The sequence below is a fragment of the Mus musculus genome, chromosome X (genome assembly GCF_000001635.26).
Source record: "Mus musculus strain C57BL/6J chromosome X, GRCm38.p6 C57BL/6J".
Classification (NCBI taxonomy): Eukaryota; Metazoa; Chordata; class Mammalia; order Rodentia; family Muridae; genus Mus; species Mus musculus.
In genome coordinates, this window is record NC_000086.7 from 74,376,891 (window position 1) to 74,393,837 (window position 16,947).

The 16,947-nt window shown below is 44.0% G+C and overlaps 2 protein-coding genes across 9 annotated transcripts in view; one reads left to right on the forward strand and one right to left on the reverse strand.

Annotated features, from left to right (window-relative positions):
- Nucleotides 1-7,319: 7,319 nt before the first annotated feature.
- On the reverse strand, nucleotides 7,320-16,384 carry Fam3a (family with sequence similarity 3, member A). 5 transcript variants are annotated; one of them, NM_001313725.1, is made up of 10 exons: nucleotides 16,209-16,384; nucleotides 15,785-15,857; nucleotides 14,101-14,214; nucleotides 13,584-13,607; nucleotides 10,738-10,861; nucleotides 10,548-10,606; nucleotides 10,144-10,194; nucleotides 9,742-9,826; nucleotides 9,532-9,658; nucleotides 7,830-8,545 (listed from the first exon to the last, which is right to left on the reverse strand). In NM_001313725.1, the coding sequence occupies exons 2-10, from the start codon at nucleotides 15,795-15,797 to the stop codon at nucleotides 8,450-8,452; spliced, it is 693 nt and encodes a 230-aa protein (NP_001300654.1). In that variant the 5' UTR covers nucleotides 15,798-15,857; nucleotides 16,209-16,384; the 3' UTR covers nucleotides 7,830-8,449. The 5 variants fall into 5 exon arrangements, with proteins under 5 accessions (XP_011245962.1, NP_001300654.1, NP_079749.1 ...); NM_001379182.1 differs by having other exon boundaries at nucleotides 7,852-8,545; nucleotides 10,738-10,916; nucleotides 16,209-16,360; NM_025473.4 differs by having other exon boundaries at nucleotides 15,785-16,384.
- Nucleotides 16,343-16,947, forward strand: part of Ikbkg (inhibitor of kappaB kinase gamma) — a 63,560-nt gene continuing 62,955 nt past the window's right edge. For 2 of the 4 annotated variants that reach the window (NM_001161423.1, NM_001161424.1), the window contains exon 1: nucleotides 16,401-16,515. The gene's annotated coding sequence lies outside the window, so the exon portion shown is untranslated. Of the gene's footprint in view, nucleotides 16,516-16,947 lie in introns of all 4 variants that reach the window. The other 2 variants (XM_006527852.3, XM_006527848.4) reach the window with 2 other exon arrangements.

Consider the following 16,947-nt stretch of genomic DNA (forward strand, 5'->3'; position numbering starts at 1 on the left):
TAGCTTCTACTAGGCAGCTCATCTGGTGTCTCTGCTTCTTTCAGGCTGCTATGTTTTTTTTTTTTTTTTTTTTTCTAGACTGCCAGATCTGAGCAGCTCAACCAGTCTGAGAATATCTCTCAACAGTTTTTATTGCTTCTGTACTCTTAGAGATGGCGGAGTAGAGTGAATCTAGTCAGTTTCAGGGGCTTTCTGAAGTTATTTTGAGCTGTTTACTTTCTTTCTAAACTAATTTCCTTTCATTATGGAATGTTTCACTCTCTGAGGAAACTTCTACATAACACATATACATATACACAATTTAAAAATAAATATTTTAAAAAGCATTAAATATACATTTATCTGGCAGCTGGAGAGAGAGATGGTTCAGTGGTTAAGAGCATGTATTGCTCTTGCAGAGGATATGAGTTTGGCTCCCAGTACCCACACCAGGCCTGTAACTCCAGTTATAGGAGATCTGATGCCCCTGTCTGGACTTTGAAATCACCTGCAATCATGTGCACATACTCCTACAAAGACACACACACACATAATTTAAAAATAATAAATCTGAGACCATAAATGCATTTTAAAATCTATTTTCAGTTATATTTATTTAATGGATAGATTCAGGCTCAGAAATTTCTCTTTATGGGCTGGAGAGATTGCTCAGTGGTTAAGAGCACCGACTGCTCTTCTGAAGGTCCTGAGTTCAAATCCCAGCAATCACATGGTGGCTCACAACCATCTGTAATGAGATCTGACGCCCTCTTCTGGTGCATCTGAAGACAGCTAAAGTGTACTTAGATATAATAATAAATAAATCTTAAAAATTTTTTAAAAAGGTACAACGCTCTTTTGTGTATGGTCAAACTGGGTAAAGTGATTTCCTAGCTCACTTTAGGCTACTATCAGAGGAATTTTTCTAATAAAACCAATAATCTAACTGCCACTTGTATGCAGTTCCATAGAACCTCTTGCTGCTGGAACAGCCATGTTTAGACTCTTATTTATTTTTGAGACAAAATTTCAGAGCTGGCATTAAACTTCTAATGTAGCTGACCTTGAACTTTGTTTGAACCCTTCTGCTTGCATCACCACAACACAAAAACCAGTTTATATAGTGCTGAGGATCAAATGCAGTACTTGTTCATACTAGGCAAGCACTCCACCAACTAACCTACAGCTACAGCCCTGAAATTCATTTTTAAAATGATTTAAAATGAAACAATTTTTTAAAGATTTATTTATTTATGTATATAAGTACACACTGTAGCTATACAGATAGTTGTGAACCTTCATCTGGTTGTTCGGAATTGAATTTAGTACCTCTGCTCCCTCAGGTCGGCTGGGTGGTTTGTGAGCCACCATGTGGTTGCTGGGATTTGAACTCAGGACCTTTGAAAGTATAGTCAATCCTCTTACCCGATGGGCCACCTCACCAGCCCCGCAAAACAATTTTAAAGTGTATTTTAAAAATATTTTTATGTGTCTGCTTGCATGAGTTTACATGTACTATGTGTAGGCAGGAACTCTCTGAGGTGTTGGATCTCCTGGAATTGGAGTTACAAATGGTTGTGAACTGCCACCAGATTGCTGGTAACTGAACCCAGCTCCTCTGGAAGAGCAGTAAGTACTCTATCTTCCCAGCCCATAGTGTGTGTTTTATAAAATTCAAATTAGTATACACACATCTATCTATCTATCTATCTATCTATCTATCTATCTATCTATCTATCTATCTGTCTGTCCATCCGTCCATCTGTCTATGAATGATATACAAGTAAATATATGTTAGGAGTATACATGCTCTAAGGCAGTGGTTCTCAATGTGTGAATCATGATGCTTTTGGGGGTTGAATTAACCATTTCACATGGGTCAATATTTACATTATGATTCTTAATGCAAACTTAGAGTTATGAAGTAGCAATGAAAATAATTTTATGGTTGGGATCACCACAACATGAAGAACTGTATTAAGAGGTTACAGGATATGCCATAGTGGTGGTGGCACACATTTTTAATCCCAACACTCAGGAGGCAGAGGCAGATGGATCTCTGAGTTCGAATCCAGCCTTATCTACAGAGTGAATTCTAGGACAGCCAGGAATACACAGAGAAACCCTGTCTCAAAAAACCAAAAAACCAAAAAGCCAAAAACCAAACCAAAACAAAAAGGTTGCAGCATTAGGAATATTGAGAACTAGTGCTCTAAGGGGTTTGATGTGTGAATGATTATACACATTTACAGCTAGGAATTACAATTACACTTGTAATGCTAGCAAAAAGGGAGAGCTGAGACAAGGAGGATCAGTTTGAGGCCAGCTCCCAAATTAGTGAGCTTCAGGCAGCATGGTTTTAGAGTGAGATCTTGTCTCAAAATGAAAAAAAAAAAAAAAAAACAAACAAACCTAGGAGCTAGGGAGATGGTTCAATGGGTAAGAACACTTTCTATATAGTAATGTGGATCTAAATTTGAATCCCCAACACTCCTATAAAAAATCCAAAGATGGCTGCATGTGTTTGTAACCTCAGTGTTGGGGTGGGTAGAGACAGATGGATTCCAGGAGTTTGCTGGCCAGACAGCCTAGCCAAAACAGTAAACTTCAGATTCAGTGAGATACGAATCTGAATATGAAAATGTCTTAAAGAAATAATGCAGAGTGATAGATGAAGGGATGTCATGTTCCCCATACCTCTCTGGCTTTGACACATGGCACACATGGGCCTGCAACACACACACACTCACACACACACACACACACACACACACACACACTCACACACACACACTCACACACTCACACACACACACACACAGAGTAAAAATAAACAAAACTTTGAATATGCTTGGCCCAGGGAGTGGCACTATTAGGAGGTGTGACCTTGTTGGAGGAATTGTGTCACTGTGGGTGTGGGCCATGAGACCCTCCTCCTAACCATGTGGGAACCAGTCTTCTCTTAGAAGCCTTCAGATGAAGATGTAGAACTCTCAGCTTCTCCATTGCCATGCCTGCCTGGATGCTGCCATGCTCCTGCCTTGATGATAATGGATTGAACCTCTGAACCTGTAAGCCAGTCCCAATTAAATGTTGTCCTTATATAAGAGTCACGGTGTCTGTTCACAGCAGTAAAACAAGACACTCAGTTAACATCCGTAAAGCAAATGGACAAAATTTGGGCCTGGAAGATAGTTAAATTGAGTACAAATACCCAATTTCAATCTTCAGAACAAAGTGGTACATGTTTGTAATTTCAGTGGTGGGAAGATAAAGACAGGAGGATCCCTGGGGCTCACTGGCCAGCCAGCTTAGTTTCCTTGGTGAATTCCAGGCCAATGAGAGACTGTTTCTTAGAAAACAAGGTGGGAAGCCGGGCATGGTGGTGCACACCTTTAATCCCAGCACTAGGGAGGCAGAGGCAGGTGGATTTCTGAGTTCGAGGCCAGCCTGGTCTACAAAGTGAGCTCCAGGACAGCCAGGGCTATACAGAGAAACCCTGTCTCGAAAAACAAAACAAAACAAAACCAAAAACACAATAAAAAAAAGAAAAAGAAAACAAGGTGGGAATCAATGGGATTGTTCAGTGGATCAAGGTGCCTTCCACCAAGCATGATGACTTGAGTTTGATCCCTGGCAGGGACTTATATGATGGAAGAAGAGAACCCATTCTCTCAAGTTGTCTTCTGACATGTACCTCTACAACATACACAGATACAAACATACACATACACTTATACACATACAAAGTAAATTGAAATGTAATTAAAATATTTAAAAATTTTAAATATTAGAAAGTATTTAAAAATTAACTGTATATATGTGTATACACACACACACACACACACACACACACACACACACGGACTAGAGAAGTAGCTCAGAGCACTGGCTGCTCTGTAACTTCAGTTCCAGGTGATCAGACGCTTTCTCTACAAGCACTGGGAGCAAAAATGTACACAAAGATATGTGCAGACAAAATGCACAAACACATAAAAATAAAATTAAGATATGAAAAAGCATTCCTGCTTAAAAAAATTAAGGTGGCAAGTAATCGAAGAAAACACCGAAAGCTGACCTCTGGCTTCTATATACCTGTGCATTTGTACCCCATCCCATATACCCTAACAAGGTGGACAGCACTGGAGGAACAACACCTAAAGTTGTCCCCTGGCTTCCTCTTGTGTGTGTGCGCACACATATCCCCCCCCCCACACACACACAAAGACAAAGATTGAAAAGTTATAATCATCTGGGATGCACATTAGGGTCTCTGCCCTTCTAGCTAATAGTAAGCATATTTAGTGAGATTCCGCTTCATCTGGAAGTAAGCTGCTAACCCAGGGAGCCTACTCATCTTGTTCTAACCTCTAGGTCCTGTTGTAGCTCTCCTATACTCACCATGGCCCTGTAACTGTTTTGTACAGTGGCAACAGTGACTTTCTAGGGTTGTGTGAACTTTGTAAGCAAGTTGTATAAAACTAAAATCTTGAGAGAATAAGCTGAGACTTGTTTGACTCCATTGGGAGCATTCTAAGTGTAGCAGAGGCAACACTGGCTACATTCTAAGTGTAGCAGAGGCAATACTGGCTACATTCTAAGTGTAGCAGAGGCAATACTGGCTACATTCTAAGTGTAGCAGAGGCAATACTGGCTACATTGTGGAAGCAGGTAAAAGGTGTACTGGATTTTTATTCTCTCTACACCTTGAGATTTTTTTAAATTTCCATAATAGAATCAAGAGACAAATACATTTTGATAATCATGGATATATGTTATTATCTGATTTTGTCAAAACTCAAAGAATGTGGGTCTATGAGATGGCTCAGTGGGTAAAGGCCTGAGTTTGATCTCTAGGGCTCATATGAAGGAAGAAAAGAATCAATTCCTGAAAGTTGTCCCCTGATTTTCACACATATGCACAGAAAATAAACACATGTAAAATGATTAAAAAGTACAAACATCAAAGAATACATAATACTCATAGAAAACATAATATAAAAAATACTTATTATGACCAACAGGAGTCTGATGGGCAGTTTCTGTAATTTTCAGTTTTCTGGGAACTTAAAATGACTCAAAGAAAGAAAGTCTTTTGAAAAGGGGACAACAGAATTGTAATTTTCTTTTGGCAGTGCTGGGGAAAGAACATAAGACCACTGAGCCCCCAGAATATATTTCAGAGTCTGGTACAGAGAGGCTGTAGAGTGTTTAGTTTCTAAAGGACTGGCTGTGCAAGCATGAGGACCTGGGTTTGACCCCAGAACCCACACAAATAAAAAAGACAGCCGGGCGTGGGGGCGTGGGGGCCCACGTCTTTAATCCCAGCACTTGGGAAGCAGAGGCAGGCAGATTTCTGAGTTTGAGGCCAGCCTGGTCTACAAAGTGAGTTCCAGGACAGCCAGGGCTATACAGAGAAACCCTGTCTCGAAAAACAAAACAAAACACAACAAAAAAAGACAGGCATCGTAGCAGTGCTGGGGGCAGACATAGGTGCATAGGTGGGTACTTAGAACTTAAGTGGACATTCCTGGTTGTCAACTTGGCTATATTTGGAATGAACTACAATCCAGAATTGGAAGGCTCACTGGTGACCCTTATCTGGAGGCTGGGAGATAGAAGATTCTGATCTGGATCTTGGTATGGAGATCTTGAGATCTTGAGGCATAGTGGCTATGGATTCCAGAAGATTAAATCTCTGAGTTCAAGGTCATCTGGTGGAACACACCTTTAATCTGGGCTACACCTTCTGCTGGAGACCATATAAGGACATTGGAAGAAGGGAGTCTAGCTCTTGCTCCTTTGCCTGCTTGCTGTGTGAGACTGAGTAACTGCTAGATCCTTGGACTTCCATTCACAGATACTACTGAAGCATTGTTGGGAATTGGGCTGCACACTGTAAGTCACCAATAAATTCCTTTACTATATAGAGACTATCCATAAGTTCTGTGACTCTAGAGAACCCAGACTAATACAAGGCCTTATGCCTAATTTGGAGTTCCAGGCCATTTGAATGAACAAACTCAGTGGAATGTGGTGGCACATGCCTTTCATCCAAGGACTTGGGGGACAGAAACAGGTAGATCTTTGTGAGTTACAGGACAGCCAGGACATAATGAGACACTTCTCAAACAACAAAACAAGTAACTAATGCTAGGCTTGACACCTGCCTTTAATTTCAACGGTTGGGAAGTAGAGGTAGGAGGATATTTGCAAGTTCCAGGCCAGACAGAACTACAGTGAGACCCTGTTTAACAAATAAAACTCTCTCCAAAAAAACAGCAACGAACTCCACCAAAAACCCAAACCAAATAAAGTCAGCATTTGAAGGACACTCAAGGTTGACTTCTGGCCTCCATATGAATGCACACAAACATGAATCCATATGAGTACACCTGCACAAACAGGCACACACAGAGTTCAGTATAGACTTAGAGGGCTGGGTGTTAGCTATTATCACCACTATATCTGAGACAAAGAGCTGAGCCCTGCTGACTTTCCTGCTTGACTCTGTTAGTCTTGGATATACAACTATCTCTTCCCTAGCATGCCTCTCCTGGGCACCCCATACCTCTAAACCAGCATATTCCCGCCATCAAATACTTCCATTCTTTTTCTTCTTTTTTCTTTCTTAACATTTACTTACTTGTGTATGTGCATGCACATGTCTACCATATGATCAGAGGACAACTTGCAAAAGTTGCTTCTCTCTTTCTACCATGGGTTCTAGGGATCACCAGGTTTGGCAGCAGGTACATTTATCTAATAAGCCACCCCACCCTTATGGATGCAGTACCTCATGTACTCCAGGATGTCCTGGAATTTGCTAAGTAGTCACAGTTTGATTTGAACTTTTGATCCTTCTCCCTCACTCCACTTCTGTACTGGCTAGTTTTGTGTCAACTTGACACAGGCTGGAGCTTCAGTTGGGGAAATGCCTCCATGAGATCCAGCTGTAAGGCATTTTCTCAATTAGTGATCAAGGGGGAAGGGCCCCTTGTGGGTGGGACCATCTCTGGGCTGGTAGTCTTGGTTCTTTAAGAGAGCAGGCTGAGCAAGCCAGGGGAAGCAAGCCAGTAAAGAACATTCCTCCATGGCCTCTGCATCAGCTCCTGCTTTCTGACCTGCTTGAGTTCCAGTCCTGACTTCCTTGGTGATGAACAACAACATGGAAGTGTAAACTGAATAAACCCTTTCTTCCCCAACTTGCTTTTTGGTCATGATGTTTGTGCAGGAATAGAAACCCTGACTAAGACAACTTCCTAGTGTTGGAATAATAGATGTATAAGTACCATACCCAGCTCTACTCTCATTTCTTGAGGCCTGATTTGCCCTCACCATTTTTTTTTTTCTGAGACTTAACTACTGAACAGCAATGGGTTGAAGGCTTAGAAAGCAGATTGCCACAGTAGGACTTCTAAGTTTATCACCCCTGGCATGGCCACCTCAGAAATGCTTTATGGGATCCTCAAATTACTATGCCTTGATGTCTCTCATCTAGAAATTCCAAGTTGTATTCTTTCCCTTTTGGAACCAGGCTGCTTCTGCACTCCTGGAGTTATTTCAGTGCCTGTACTGGTTTTAATTCCTATCTTTTCCCCTATAGGCTCACACTGGATTAGTGACAGGTGGTGAGTTTCCTTGAGTTCCTTTGAACAGAACCATCTTTCTAATCAAATCCATGAGTAATGTCAGCTGGGAGCTATTCTACCTCCTATCGGAGCCACATCTGGCCACAGGGTCTGTTGACAAAAGGCTGTCTGCTTAAGCTCCAAGAGTGCTGCTTGAGCTTCTGGGACTTATCTGTCTTCTCCACACACACGGGACAACACCACCCTTGACTCTCCACTGAGGACATCTGAATACACTTTATTCCACTGCAAGAAATTAGTTTATTAACAAACAGGTCATTTAGAAGGTGAGCCCTCTGACAGACACCTTGTGAGGAACTCTGATTGGACTCCAGCTACTTGGGCACTTAAGGCCAGATTGCTCCATTCAGGCTTGCAGAAGTCATCCAATCAGTTCTGATTTGGCTTAAAGGATCACTGAAAACAGGGTTGGATACCAGTGCAGTGCCTCTGGGAGGGAGAGTTTCTTGAAGATGTCCCAACCTACCCAATACCTGCTCCAGTGACAGGGGCAAGCATTGAAGACCCTTGCCTCTGGGGGGCACTCAAGAAATAGAAGATGAAAAAAAAAGAGAAATAGAAGATGACACATGAGGGGCAGAGGAAGGGGCTGGGTGGGAACTGACTGTGGGATCAGCTTTAGGAAAACAAGGACACAGGTACCTAAGCTCCCTGACAAAATGAAATGGGCCAGCCCTGCAGCCCCCATCACCTTGAGGCCACTTTCAAGCCCTAATGTGTTAGGGAGGGGGAGCCTCATGCCTGGGCATGGGGCACAGTCTCCACCTGACACTGGTGCCATGCTGCCTCCTTCAGTCTGGTCCCAGAGCTCTGCTGTGCTAGCCCGCTATGCTCCTTCGAGGGATACAGCCTTCCATCTCCAGGGCCTCTGGCCAGCCCTCATACTTGTTGGTGTGCTTACTGTTCTTCATATGCTGTAGAGGTTAATAGGAAGTCATGATCTGGCTCTCAGGGGCCAAACATCAGAATATTCTTCAGTCTGTTGCCCTTCCCTTCATTCACACAGGGAAAATTGGGGATGGCTGAGGTGGTCTATTCTTTTATAAGTGAACTAGGGATGGGCCACTGTGGACAGGAGGGAGTCTATATGGCCCTGGCTTCAGGGAAATGCTGGAAACTGCTACCCTATTTGGGGTGAAGGGTCTTGGGAGGCATGAGCTTGAGTTGTTTTTGTCAGCCAAAGCAATGGAGAAATCTGTATTTGTTGAAAGCAGTGCTTGGAGGCCTACCTAAGACTTTTTGCTGAGAGCCTCCTTAGGTAAGGATGATGCCAGGGGCCCTCCTCTCTCTAGCATCCGCTAGCATAAACCCTGACTGATGTACCCTAAGAGAGAACCCAGGGTAGGTGAGAAAGGAGTGTGTAGCATAAACTGGAAAACTGGGTTATGACAAGGTTAGGATGGTAGTGAGCATCTTTTTTTCTTTTTAAAATCTGAAACAGTATTTCATGTAGTCCAGGCTAGCCTCAAATTTGATATGTGTCCAAGGATAAGTTGATCCTCTTGCCTTTACTTCCACAGTGTTGATATTACAGGTGTCTCCCCTGCTCAGTTTTATGTAATGCTAATGATTGAACACAGGGCCTCATGTATGCTAGACAAACACTCACCATAAGTGAGCTATATCCCTGGACTGAGCATCCTGAAGGTGCTTGTAAAGATTTCTTAGGTATACTCTGGTCAATGTGCAATTTGACATTTAAAGACTCCTTAGGTTGAAATATATACAGGACAGGAGAGATCAAAGTTACTGTCTCTCCCCATGGTGATAACAAGGGGCCAGGCATCACTAGGGCATAGGTCAGGGACAGAGACCAGAACCCAGCTGGGTAGAATTCAGGGAAGCTTTGAGAAGAGGTTGCCAGGGACAGGAGGCAGAGGTGCCAGGTTCTCTGCTGTACCTGCTCAAAGGGGCTCTTGTTCTGCACACCTTTGGCTCCCACAAACACCCAGCTGTCACGGAAGGCTAGATCCTTGGCATTCCTGCTGCCCAGCTCAGAAAAAAGCTTCCTGGTCTCTTCATTCATCCTGTCACACAGTAGAAAGGAATGTGAACTGGAGATTATTACTGTATTGGAACAAGATTGAAGCTGGACTTGGCAGTCACTTACTTGGTAGCTGGATCATCATAGGAAGCCACAAACACCAGGGTACCTTCATGCAGTGGCCGGATGAACTTCAAGAGATCATTGACATCTGGTGGAGATGGGCCCACAGAATATGGAGCTTCAGATTCCACCAAGCAGCCCTTCCCCACCAAACAATATTCTTCTAATGAGGAAAACAAAGTAGGGACTGGGCCAGGGATGTTCCACACCAAAGACCATCAGTATGAACACAGACTAACTGGTAAAGAAGCTAGGGTCATCCAGTCACAAAACAGAATCCAGACAGATTTCCCCATCCCTTGTATTTTGTAAATCCAAGGCAATACTTGAACAGCTAAGTGCAAAGACAGAGGGCAGGATTTCAGGGAGAAAATATACAGTAGGTTGCTGTGGTGGGCCACTCACCTCCAGCCCACATGTCAAAGGCTCTGGCTTCTAGGAGCTCACCACTGACCCCTGTATCAAGAGAAAGAACTGCTGAGCAAGCCAGGACATACCATTTTACTACCTGAGCCTCCAGCCCAGGCTCAAATACGGTGGGTGGCAGCCCTTTCTAGAAGCCTCAAACATGTCCTGTCATCCTGTCAATCACAGAGCTACATCCCATAGAGCCACTGGCATCTGAGGTCCTAAGCATCTACCATTATTGTCACTACTTTCAGCGGGTATAGAATTCTTCTCAAGCCTCCTGGGGAGTGCCCAGAAGCCACCTGCATCTGCATAGGGAGTAATGAAGTAGAGGGGACAGGCCATACCATGGTATCTGCTTCTATAATCTGAATTCTGACCCTATAACATGGTGGACTCACCATTCACCAGGGCGATGTTCAGGCCACGGCCCACATTGTCTTTGACGCTGCTCATGAGCCTGGGGAGGGGGGAGGGAAGAGGATCTCTTGTGGGCATATCAGCTTTGCTCTTCCTCACATAACCATCAGCCCTTGGCCTTTATAGACCTGGCCTCAGGTTCCCCTCCCACTTCCCAGCCCATATGCTCACATCTTGTCCTCGAGGCAGATCTTGGGCCCGATGACATTGGCAGCCCCGCTGACTATTCGAAAGCTCAGGTGCTCTTCAGGACAAGGCTGGGGCAGGCCGCATTTGTACTTCCTGGCCCTTGGTTCTGAGTAATGATAGCAGATGTGACCCATATGCCTGGCCCTGGTGTCACCTGAGATCTGAGGGTAAAGGTCAGGACCAGCCACAGGGCTGAAGGAATAGCTACAGAGCATTGAAATGGGGGAGGAGGTGGGTGGGGCTCACACCAAAGATGAGGATGCTTCCAAGTGGTGTGTTGGCAAGGACCTAGGGACTCCAAGAATTAGATTTTTCTGCTATTGGTAGGAAAAGGGAAAGGAGGTTGACAGCTGGATTAGAACCCTTGTACAACTAGAACAAAGCAGAGGGTCCAGAAAGTCAGGATGGGAGCTACATGAATGAGGAACACAGACCAAAGTGGATGGGCAGAGCACAGGGCTCTACTAGCCTCTGTATTTCTTCAGAGTAAGGGTGGAGATGACCTCTGTAATGGCTTGAATTATGACCCTATAAACTATACTGGAGTTGGAACTCTCAGTTCCTCAGAATGTGGCTGGGAAACAGGGTCTTTACAGATAGATAAGTTATGATGAAGTCATAATGGAGCATGTTGAGCCCTTAACTTAGTGTGACTGGTGTCCTTATGAGACAAAAGCATACAGGAGATGTTGTGAGACAGTACAGGCAAAAGACAGTACAGGCAAAAGGTGCAGTTATAAGATAAGGCACATAGAAGGCTTCTAGAATCTGCAGAGGCACAGAAAGACCCTGACCTGGAGCTTTCAGAGTGAACACAGCCCTGCTGACACTTCCATTCACACTCTCAGTTCCAAACAGTGTGAGAAAGTAAATTTTGGTTGTTTAAGGCACCTGCTTTATTCTGCTTTTCTTAGTGTAGCTTCAGGAAGCTAATATAGGTTTTGGTGCCAGGAATTGGGGGTTTATATAAACAAATACCACAAATACCTAAGGATGTGAAAATGGATTTAGAACTGGGTAGAGTGGACAAAAGCTACAGAGTTTTGAGGTGTACAGTAGAAAGAGTCTGCACTGCTTAAAACAAAAACAAAAACAAAAACAAAAACAAAGAAAACCCGAAACCCTGTTGGTAGGAATACAGAGTGAAGCCAGGTACAGTACTGCATATCTGTAATTCCAGAACTTTGAAGGATGATGCAGAAGGATCATGATTTCAAGTCTATTCTGGCCTGTATAGTAAGCCTCTATATTAAAACAAATCTAGCAATATGGATAGTAAACATATTTCTGGTGCAAGCTCAGAAAGAAACAGCAATGAAAATTCTTCTGTTGAATCTTTCACTTACATCCCTAAACAAGGTGTTGTTAGGAAGATGAATATTATAGATCTTTCGGTGAGACCTTAGAAGGAAGTCGAAGAGGCCATTATTGGGTGTGGGAGGAAAGCTCAGCCTTGTTATAAAGTGTCAATTGTTCTGGTGTTTTGTAGGAGAGAAAGCTTGTAAAATATTTAGCAAAGGAAATTGTCAAGCACAGTGTTAAAGGTACGGTCTGGTTTTTCCTTGCTGCTGCTTATGGTAAAATGAGAATGAGAACAGTTGGGGAAAAATATTAATCATGAAGGAAATAGGACATAAATATATAGAAAAATCTCAGCCTAGCCAGACATATGCTTGTAATCCTAGCACTTGGGAGATGGAGGCAGGAAGATCAGGAATTTAAGGTTACCCTTGGTTTTAAAGTGATTTTAATGATAGCCTTGCATTTATTAAGCCCTGTCACAAAGGGAAGGGAAAGAAAGAAAATGTTAGTCTAATTATATTGAAAAATTGAGAATGCATGTCAAACCCGTAATTCCAGAATTTGATAGGGTAACACAGGAGGAATATAGAGCTTGAGAGCTACATAGTAAGTTCAAGGTCAGTTTGTATTATAGAGTAAAACTCTGTCAAAAAACCGGAAACATTTTATGGGCTAGAAAAATAGCTCTGTATAGAGTATTTGCTCGGTATGTGTAAGGTCCTGGGTTTAATTCCCAGCACTATAAAACGTTTAAAAAAGCATCCTTTAGAGAGAACACAGAGATGATGGCTCGCTAAGAACTTGCTAAGGAAATGAAGCACATGATTGTGTGTGTGCTCCTACCTCTCAGAAGCCTGGACTTGAGATAGGATTATACAGAATGGATCTGTGGAGGATTGTCTTGTCTTATAACCTAGGCCTTCAGGAACTGCATGAGAGGCCAGCAAAATTTGCTAGAGATTTATACCAACAGAAATATTGTCAGCCTATGAGAAGAACTGAGATGAGAATACAAGGATGGAAGAAACAAAGGAATGAAAGACAAAAGGAAGGAAAGAAAGAAGGAAGTGAGGGAAGAGAGAAAGGAGGGAGAAAGGAAGGAAGGGTGGGAGGTAGGTAGGTTGATTTTGAATACAGAGCTAGGAATGAAGAGGCCAAAGAGGGAACAGAGGATGCAGTCACTTCAGTGGGCCTAGAGAATGATATAGAGATTTCTTCTTAGGCCTTGACATCTAGAACTTGCCCTGCTATGATTGGGACTTGCTTAGGACCATGAGCCCCTGCTTCATCCCAATGTCTCTTGTTTGGAATGGGAATGTTTTTTTCCTATGCCTGCCCCTTTCATCTTCTGATGGTGGCTAACTCATTTATTAGGTTTACAGCCCAGAAGCCTATGATAGTTAGTTGGGAGAGGCCAGACAGAGAATGGAGATCCTAGTGGGGCTGGCTGACAGCATGCAGGGGTGTCACAAAAGGCAGTCTGAAGTACAGGTACGGGGGGAATAGGGAAGGGACAGGAGGCTTACCTGCAGTCACTGAGTTCTCTGGGCCTGTAAGTAGAGAGTTTTTTCTGTTAGCAGGGAGGCCTCCAGGAGCCTCCAGCAGAACAACCAGGCTCAGGGACTCAGGGCCAAGTCAGGCTATACTTGGCATGTTCCCCGCTCAAGTTTCAATGATGCCCTGATATAAAACTGCCTGCTTCAGGAAAAGGATGAATTGGAATTGTAAATAGTGCTTAGGTGACTTGGCACCAGTGACAAAGTGCAAGATCCCTTGTGTGTCTCAGAGCTCAACGGAAAGTCGAAGATGATTAATAATCAATGGAGGCCTTTCCACTCCTTACTCTTACTCTATCAACTTCCACTCTATTGGTTACAATTAGGAGTGTTGTTCTCTAGGATGGTTCGTGGAAACAAGGATGCATTTGTGTTAGAAGATAGACCTAGGGCAAAAGGAAGCCTGCCATGAAGGTAATGGGAAACCCAACCACCATAACCCATATTGGGCGCCTCTATAGTGAATCAAGAGGATTCCCACACTCACTGGTGAAGAACTGCTGAATTCGAGGAAGGCCAACACCAGGACCACCTAGGAGGATGGTGACTAGGATCCAGGTGAGACCCATAATGATGATTAGGGCCACGATGCGCAGGGGGCCTGCAGGCAGGATAGACACAGAGCAGGACTATCTTAGACATCAGTGAACAAAATCTGCAATAACCCACTACCTCACATGACCAGATCTCCCCTTCTACTTGGGAACAAGTGATGGTACGATTGGGAGGTGGGGGACCAATCGATATCTACCAGACCCAAAAGAGAGGCTTGAACTTCCTCCTAGTAGACGGAAGAACGTGAGTTCAAACCTTGAGGCTGCTCTGTTTGGGTCTCCCCAGCAGGTTTGGAGGTGCCTTTTAGAACTCATGCTCTGGGAAGGTTTCATAGCACCAACCTCAGCATCTTGCCTCTGAAATTATCAGAATATTTACAGTTCACCCATCTGCTTTGCCTTTCCTCTTGTTCTGTTGGAAGCTCTATACTCCTTGTAAAGACCAGTCCTTCTACCTGCTTCAGGATCCATCAAGATATCTCCTGTCTCAGATACATTGTGCTAAGACTTCTTTCTATCTCACTTTCTCTCATATTATCAACAGGTCCTAACTTAGTAAGATAAAGATGAAACAGAGCTCCTGAAAGAAAAATCTCATTCTTTGATTCTTCATCTTCCTCTTCTCCACCAAACTCTTTAAAAATTTATATTCTGGCTTGGGATATAGCTCTGTGGTAGAGCATTTGCTCAGCATGCATAAGACCCTGGTTTCCATCCCCCAGCATACACATAAAAGTCATCTACATTGTGATTTCTATTACCTCACTCCCCAACTCTCTCCCAAAATTCTTCCAATCTAGTCGTGCTCCCATAACACCAACTAAATAACCTTCCAAACAAGACCACCTATGACTTTTATGATGTCACATTTCTGATTGTCTGACTGCTCTTTCTTGACACTTCACTACTAGATTCCAGGACAGTACTGTCTCCTGACCCCATTCTCTGGGACTCCCTTTGTTGGTTAGATTGTGTTCCATTACTCTCTCCTCAAAAGGTGTTCTTTTCCAGGCTGCCTTCTCCCATCTTCATACTGTATGGGAGATTTCACCATGCAGCAATGACACCTTACACCTCCAGCCCAGATCTGTCTTGAACTCATATCCTCCCAGCCAGTTCCTTAATGTCCAATTTGGACTTATCCACAAAGCTGCTACTTTACCAGTTTTCAAATTCTACTCTCACCCCAAACAGTCCCTCCAAGGCACATTCATGTTTGTAGTCCAGCTGACAGCAGAGCTACCACTTAGATCATACCCAACCTCAAAGGCACCTAAGTCAGTTCTCTTCTGGCTACATCTCTCTATCTCTACTATCCACTCCTCTCCATCCATTCAATCTCTGGAGATTTTATATATATATATATATATATATATCCTTAACTTATATATATTGATTATATATATTATCAACATCTATCTATATCTATCTCTCTATATAAAATCAATCCTTATAGTTTGGGAAGCTGAAGTCCTCAGAGGTGAATTTGCTCATAAAATGAGTGCTTGTGCACAGTCATCCATTAATAAATAAACAAACCAGTGACCACCCAGGCCTCTCCTAACACAGGCACTAGGACACCTGGCCTCTCTTCAGTTCGCTGTGGAAGCCACCCACCTGCCAACCTCATGTCCACTTCTCCAGCTGGGTTGAGATCTCCCGCAGGTGCACTGTTTGGGAACTGTGGGTTCTGGGGGGAATGAAACAGGAGAGAGTAGGTTTGGGGGTGGGGGCAGTGGCAAGTCTGTGCTGGGAGCGATCGGTGTTATGACTTGTTCCTCCAAACACCAGTCCAGGCTCAGTTCCTCGTGAGTGCTGGGAGAAGTCCTGCCTGGCCAGGAGAGCCTTAGGAATCCGTTGCGCCTCACAGTCTGGCTAACAGACTCCAGGACTGGAGCGTAGCAATGATTCTTCTCCACCCGGATCCCTCCGGTGCTAGGCCCGGGGCTCAGGTCGATCCGCTCGAGGCTGGTGGCAGAGATTGGGCGGGCCAAGGATGTTGTCTGGGTGTAGGGAGAAGCAGACCGGATCAGGGAGTTACCCAGTTGTCTCGCTCTGCCGGCTAGGTGAAGCAAGTGAGTCACGTAGAAAAGCTTATCAGGCACGACAATGGCCGCCCGCAGAAGGCCACAGCCCACAGGCGTCGCTCCGCCATAGGCCCATAGGCTGTGCTGTAGGTCCGCAGGTCCTCACGGAGGCTCCACCTCCAGACCGGCCTCCTCCCTCTCCTCCAGAGGCTGGGTGGGAGGTGCCGAGTGTGGCTGTGCACTCCTCTTGTGCTAAAGCTGAGCCGCCTAGCTTCCTACAGTGTCACTGCTTCAAGATGAAATCTCCTTCTAGACTTTGAGGTACTATACACTTTACAGTTCATGTTTGCTTAACTCTATGTAACCCAGGCTGTTCTCAAACTTGGAGCGATTCACCTGCTTCAGGCTCTCAAATGTTGGAATTACGGGCATAAAACACCAGAGCCCCCATTCCCACTTCCTCCACACGTCCTCTTAGGTGAGCGATCTATTTCTATATTTGATGAGCTGAAGCTCCGATTGTGACTTGATATCAGAGCTTTCATGGCTCATAAGAGGATGGATGCGGGGACACAGATAATGACTTAAGGTTGATATGTGTTCTTTAAGAGCATGGACGGTTCAGAAGCACATGCGGAGGTAAACCTGAGCCTTTGGTTGCTTTCTTTCTGCTTAGTGTTCTTTCGTGAGAGCGTTCTGTTTTATGTATCAATCAGTGAAGGGATGTTTGGAACATTGCTCCTGACCCTCATG

What these genes read in the sequence shown, in the direction of transcription:
- Fam3a (NM_001379181.1), bottom strand. An exon ending in AATTCAGCAGTTCTTCACCA is followed by an intron (nt 13,608 to 14,100) that starts GTGAGTGTGGGA and finishes CTCTACTTACAG; the next exon opens with GCCCAGAGAACTCAGTGACT. An exon ending in ATCTGCCTCGAGGACAAGAT is followed by an intron (nt 10,607 to 10,737) that starts GTGAGCATATGG and finishes CCCCCTCCCCAG; the next exon opens with GCTCATGAGCAGCGTCAAAG.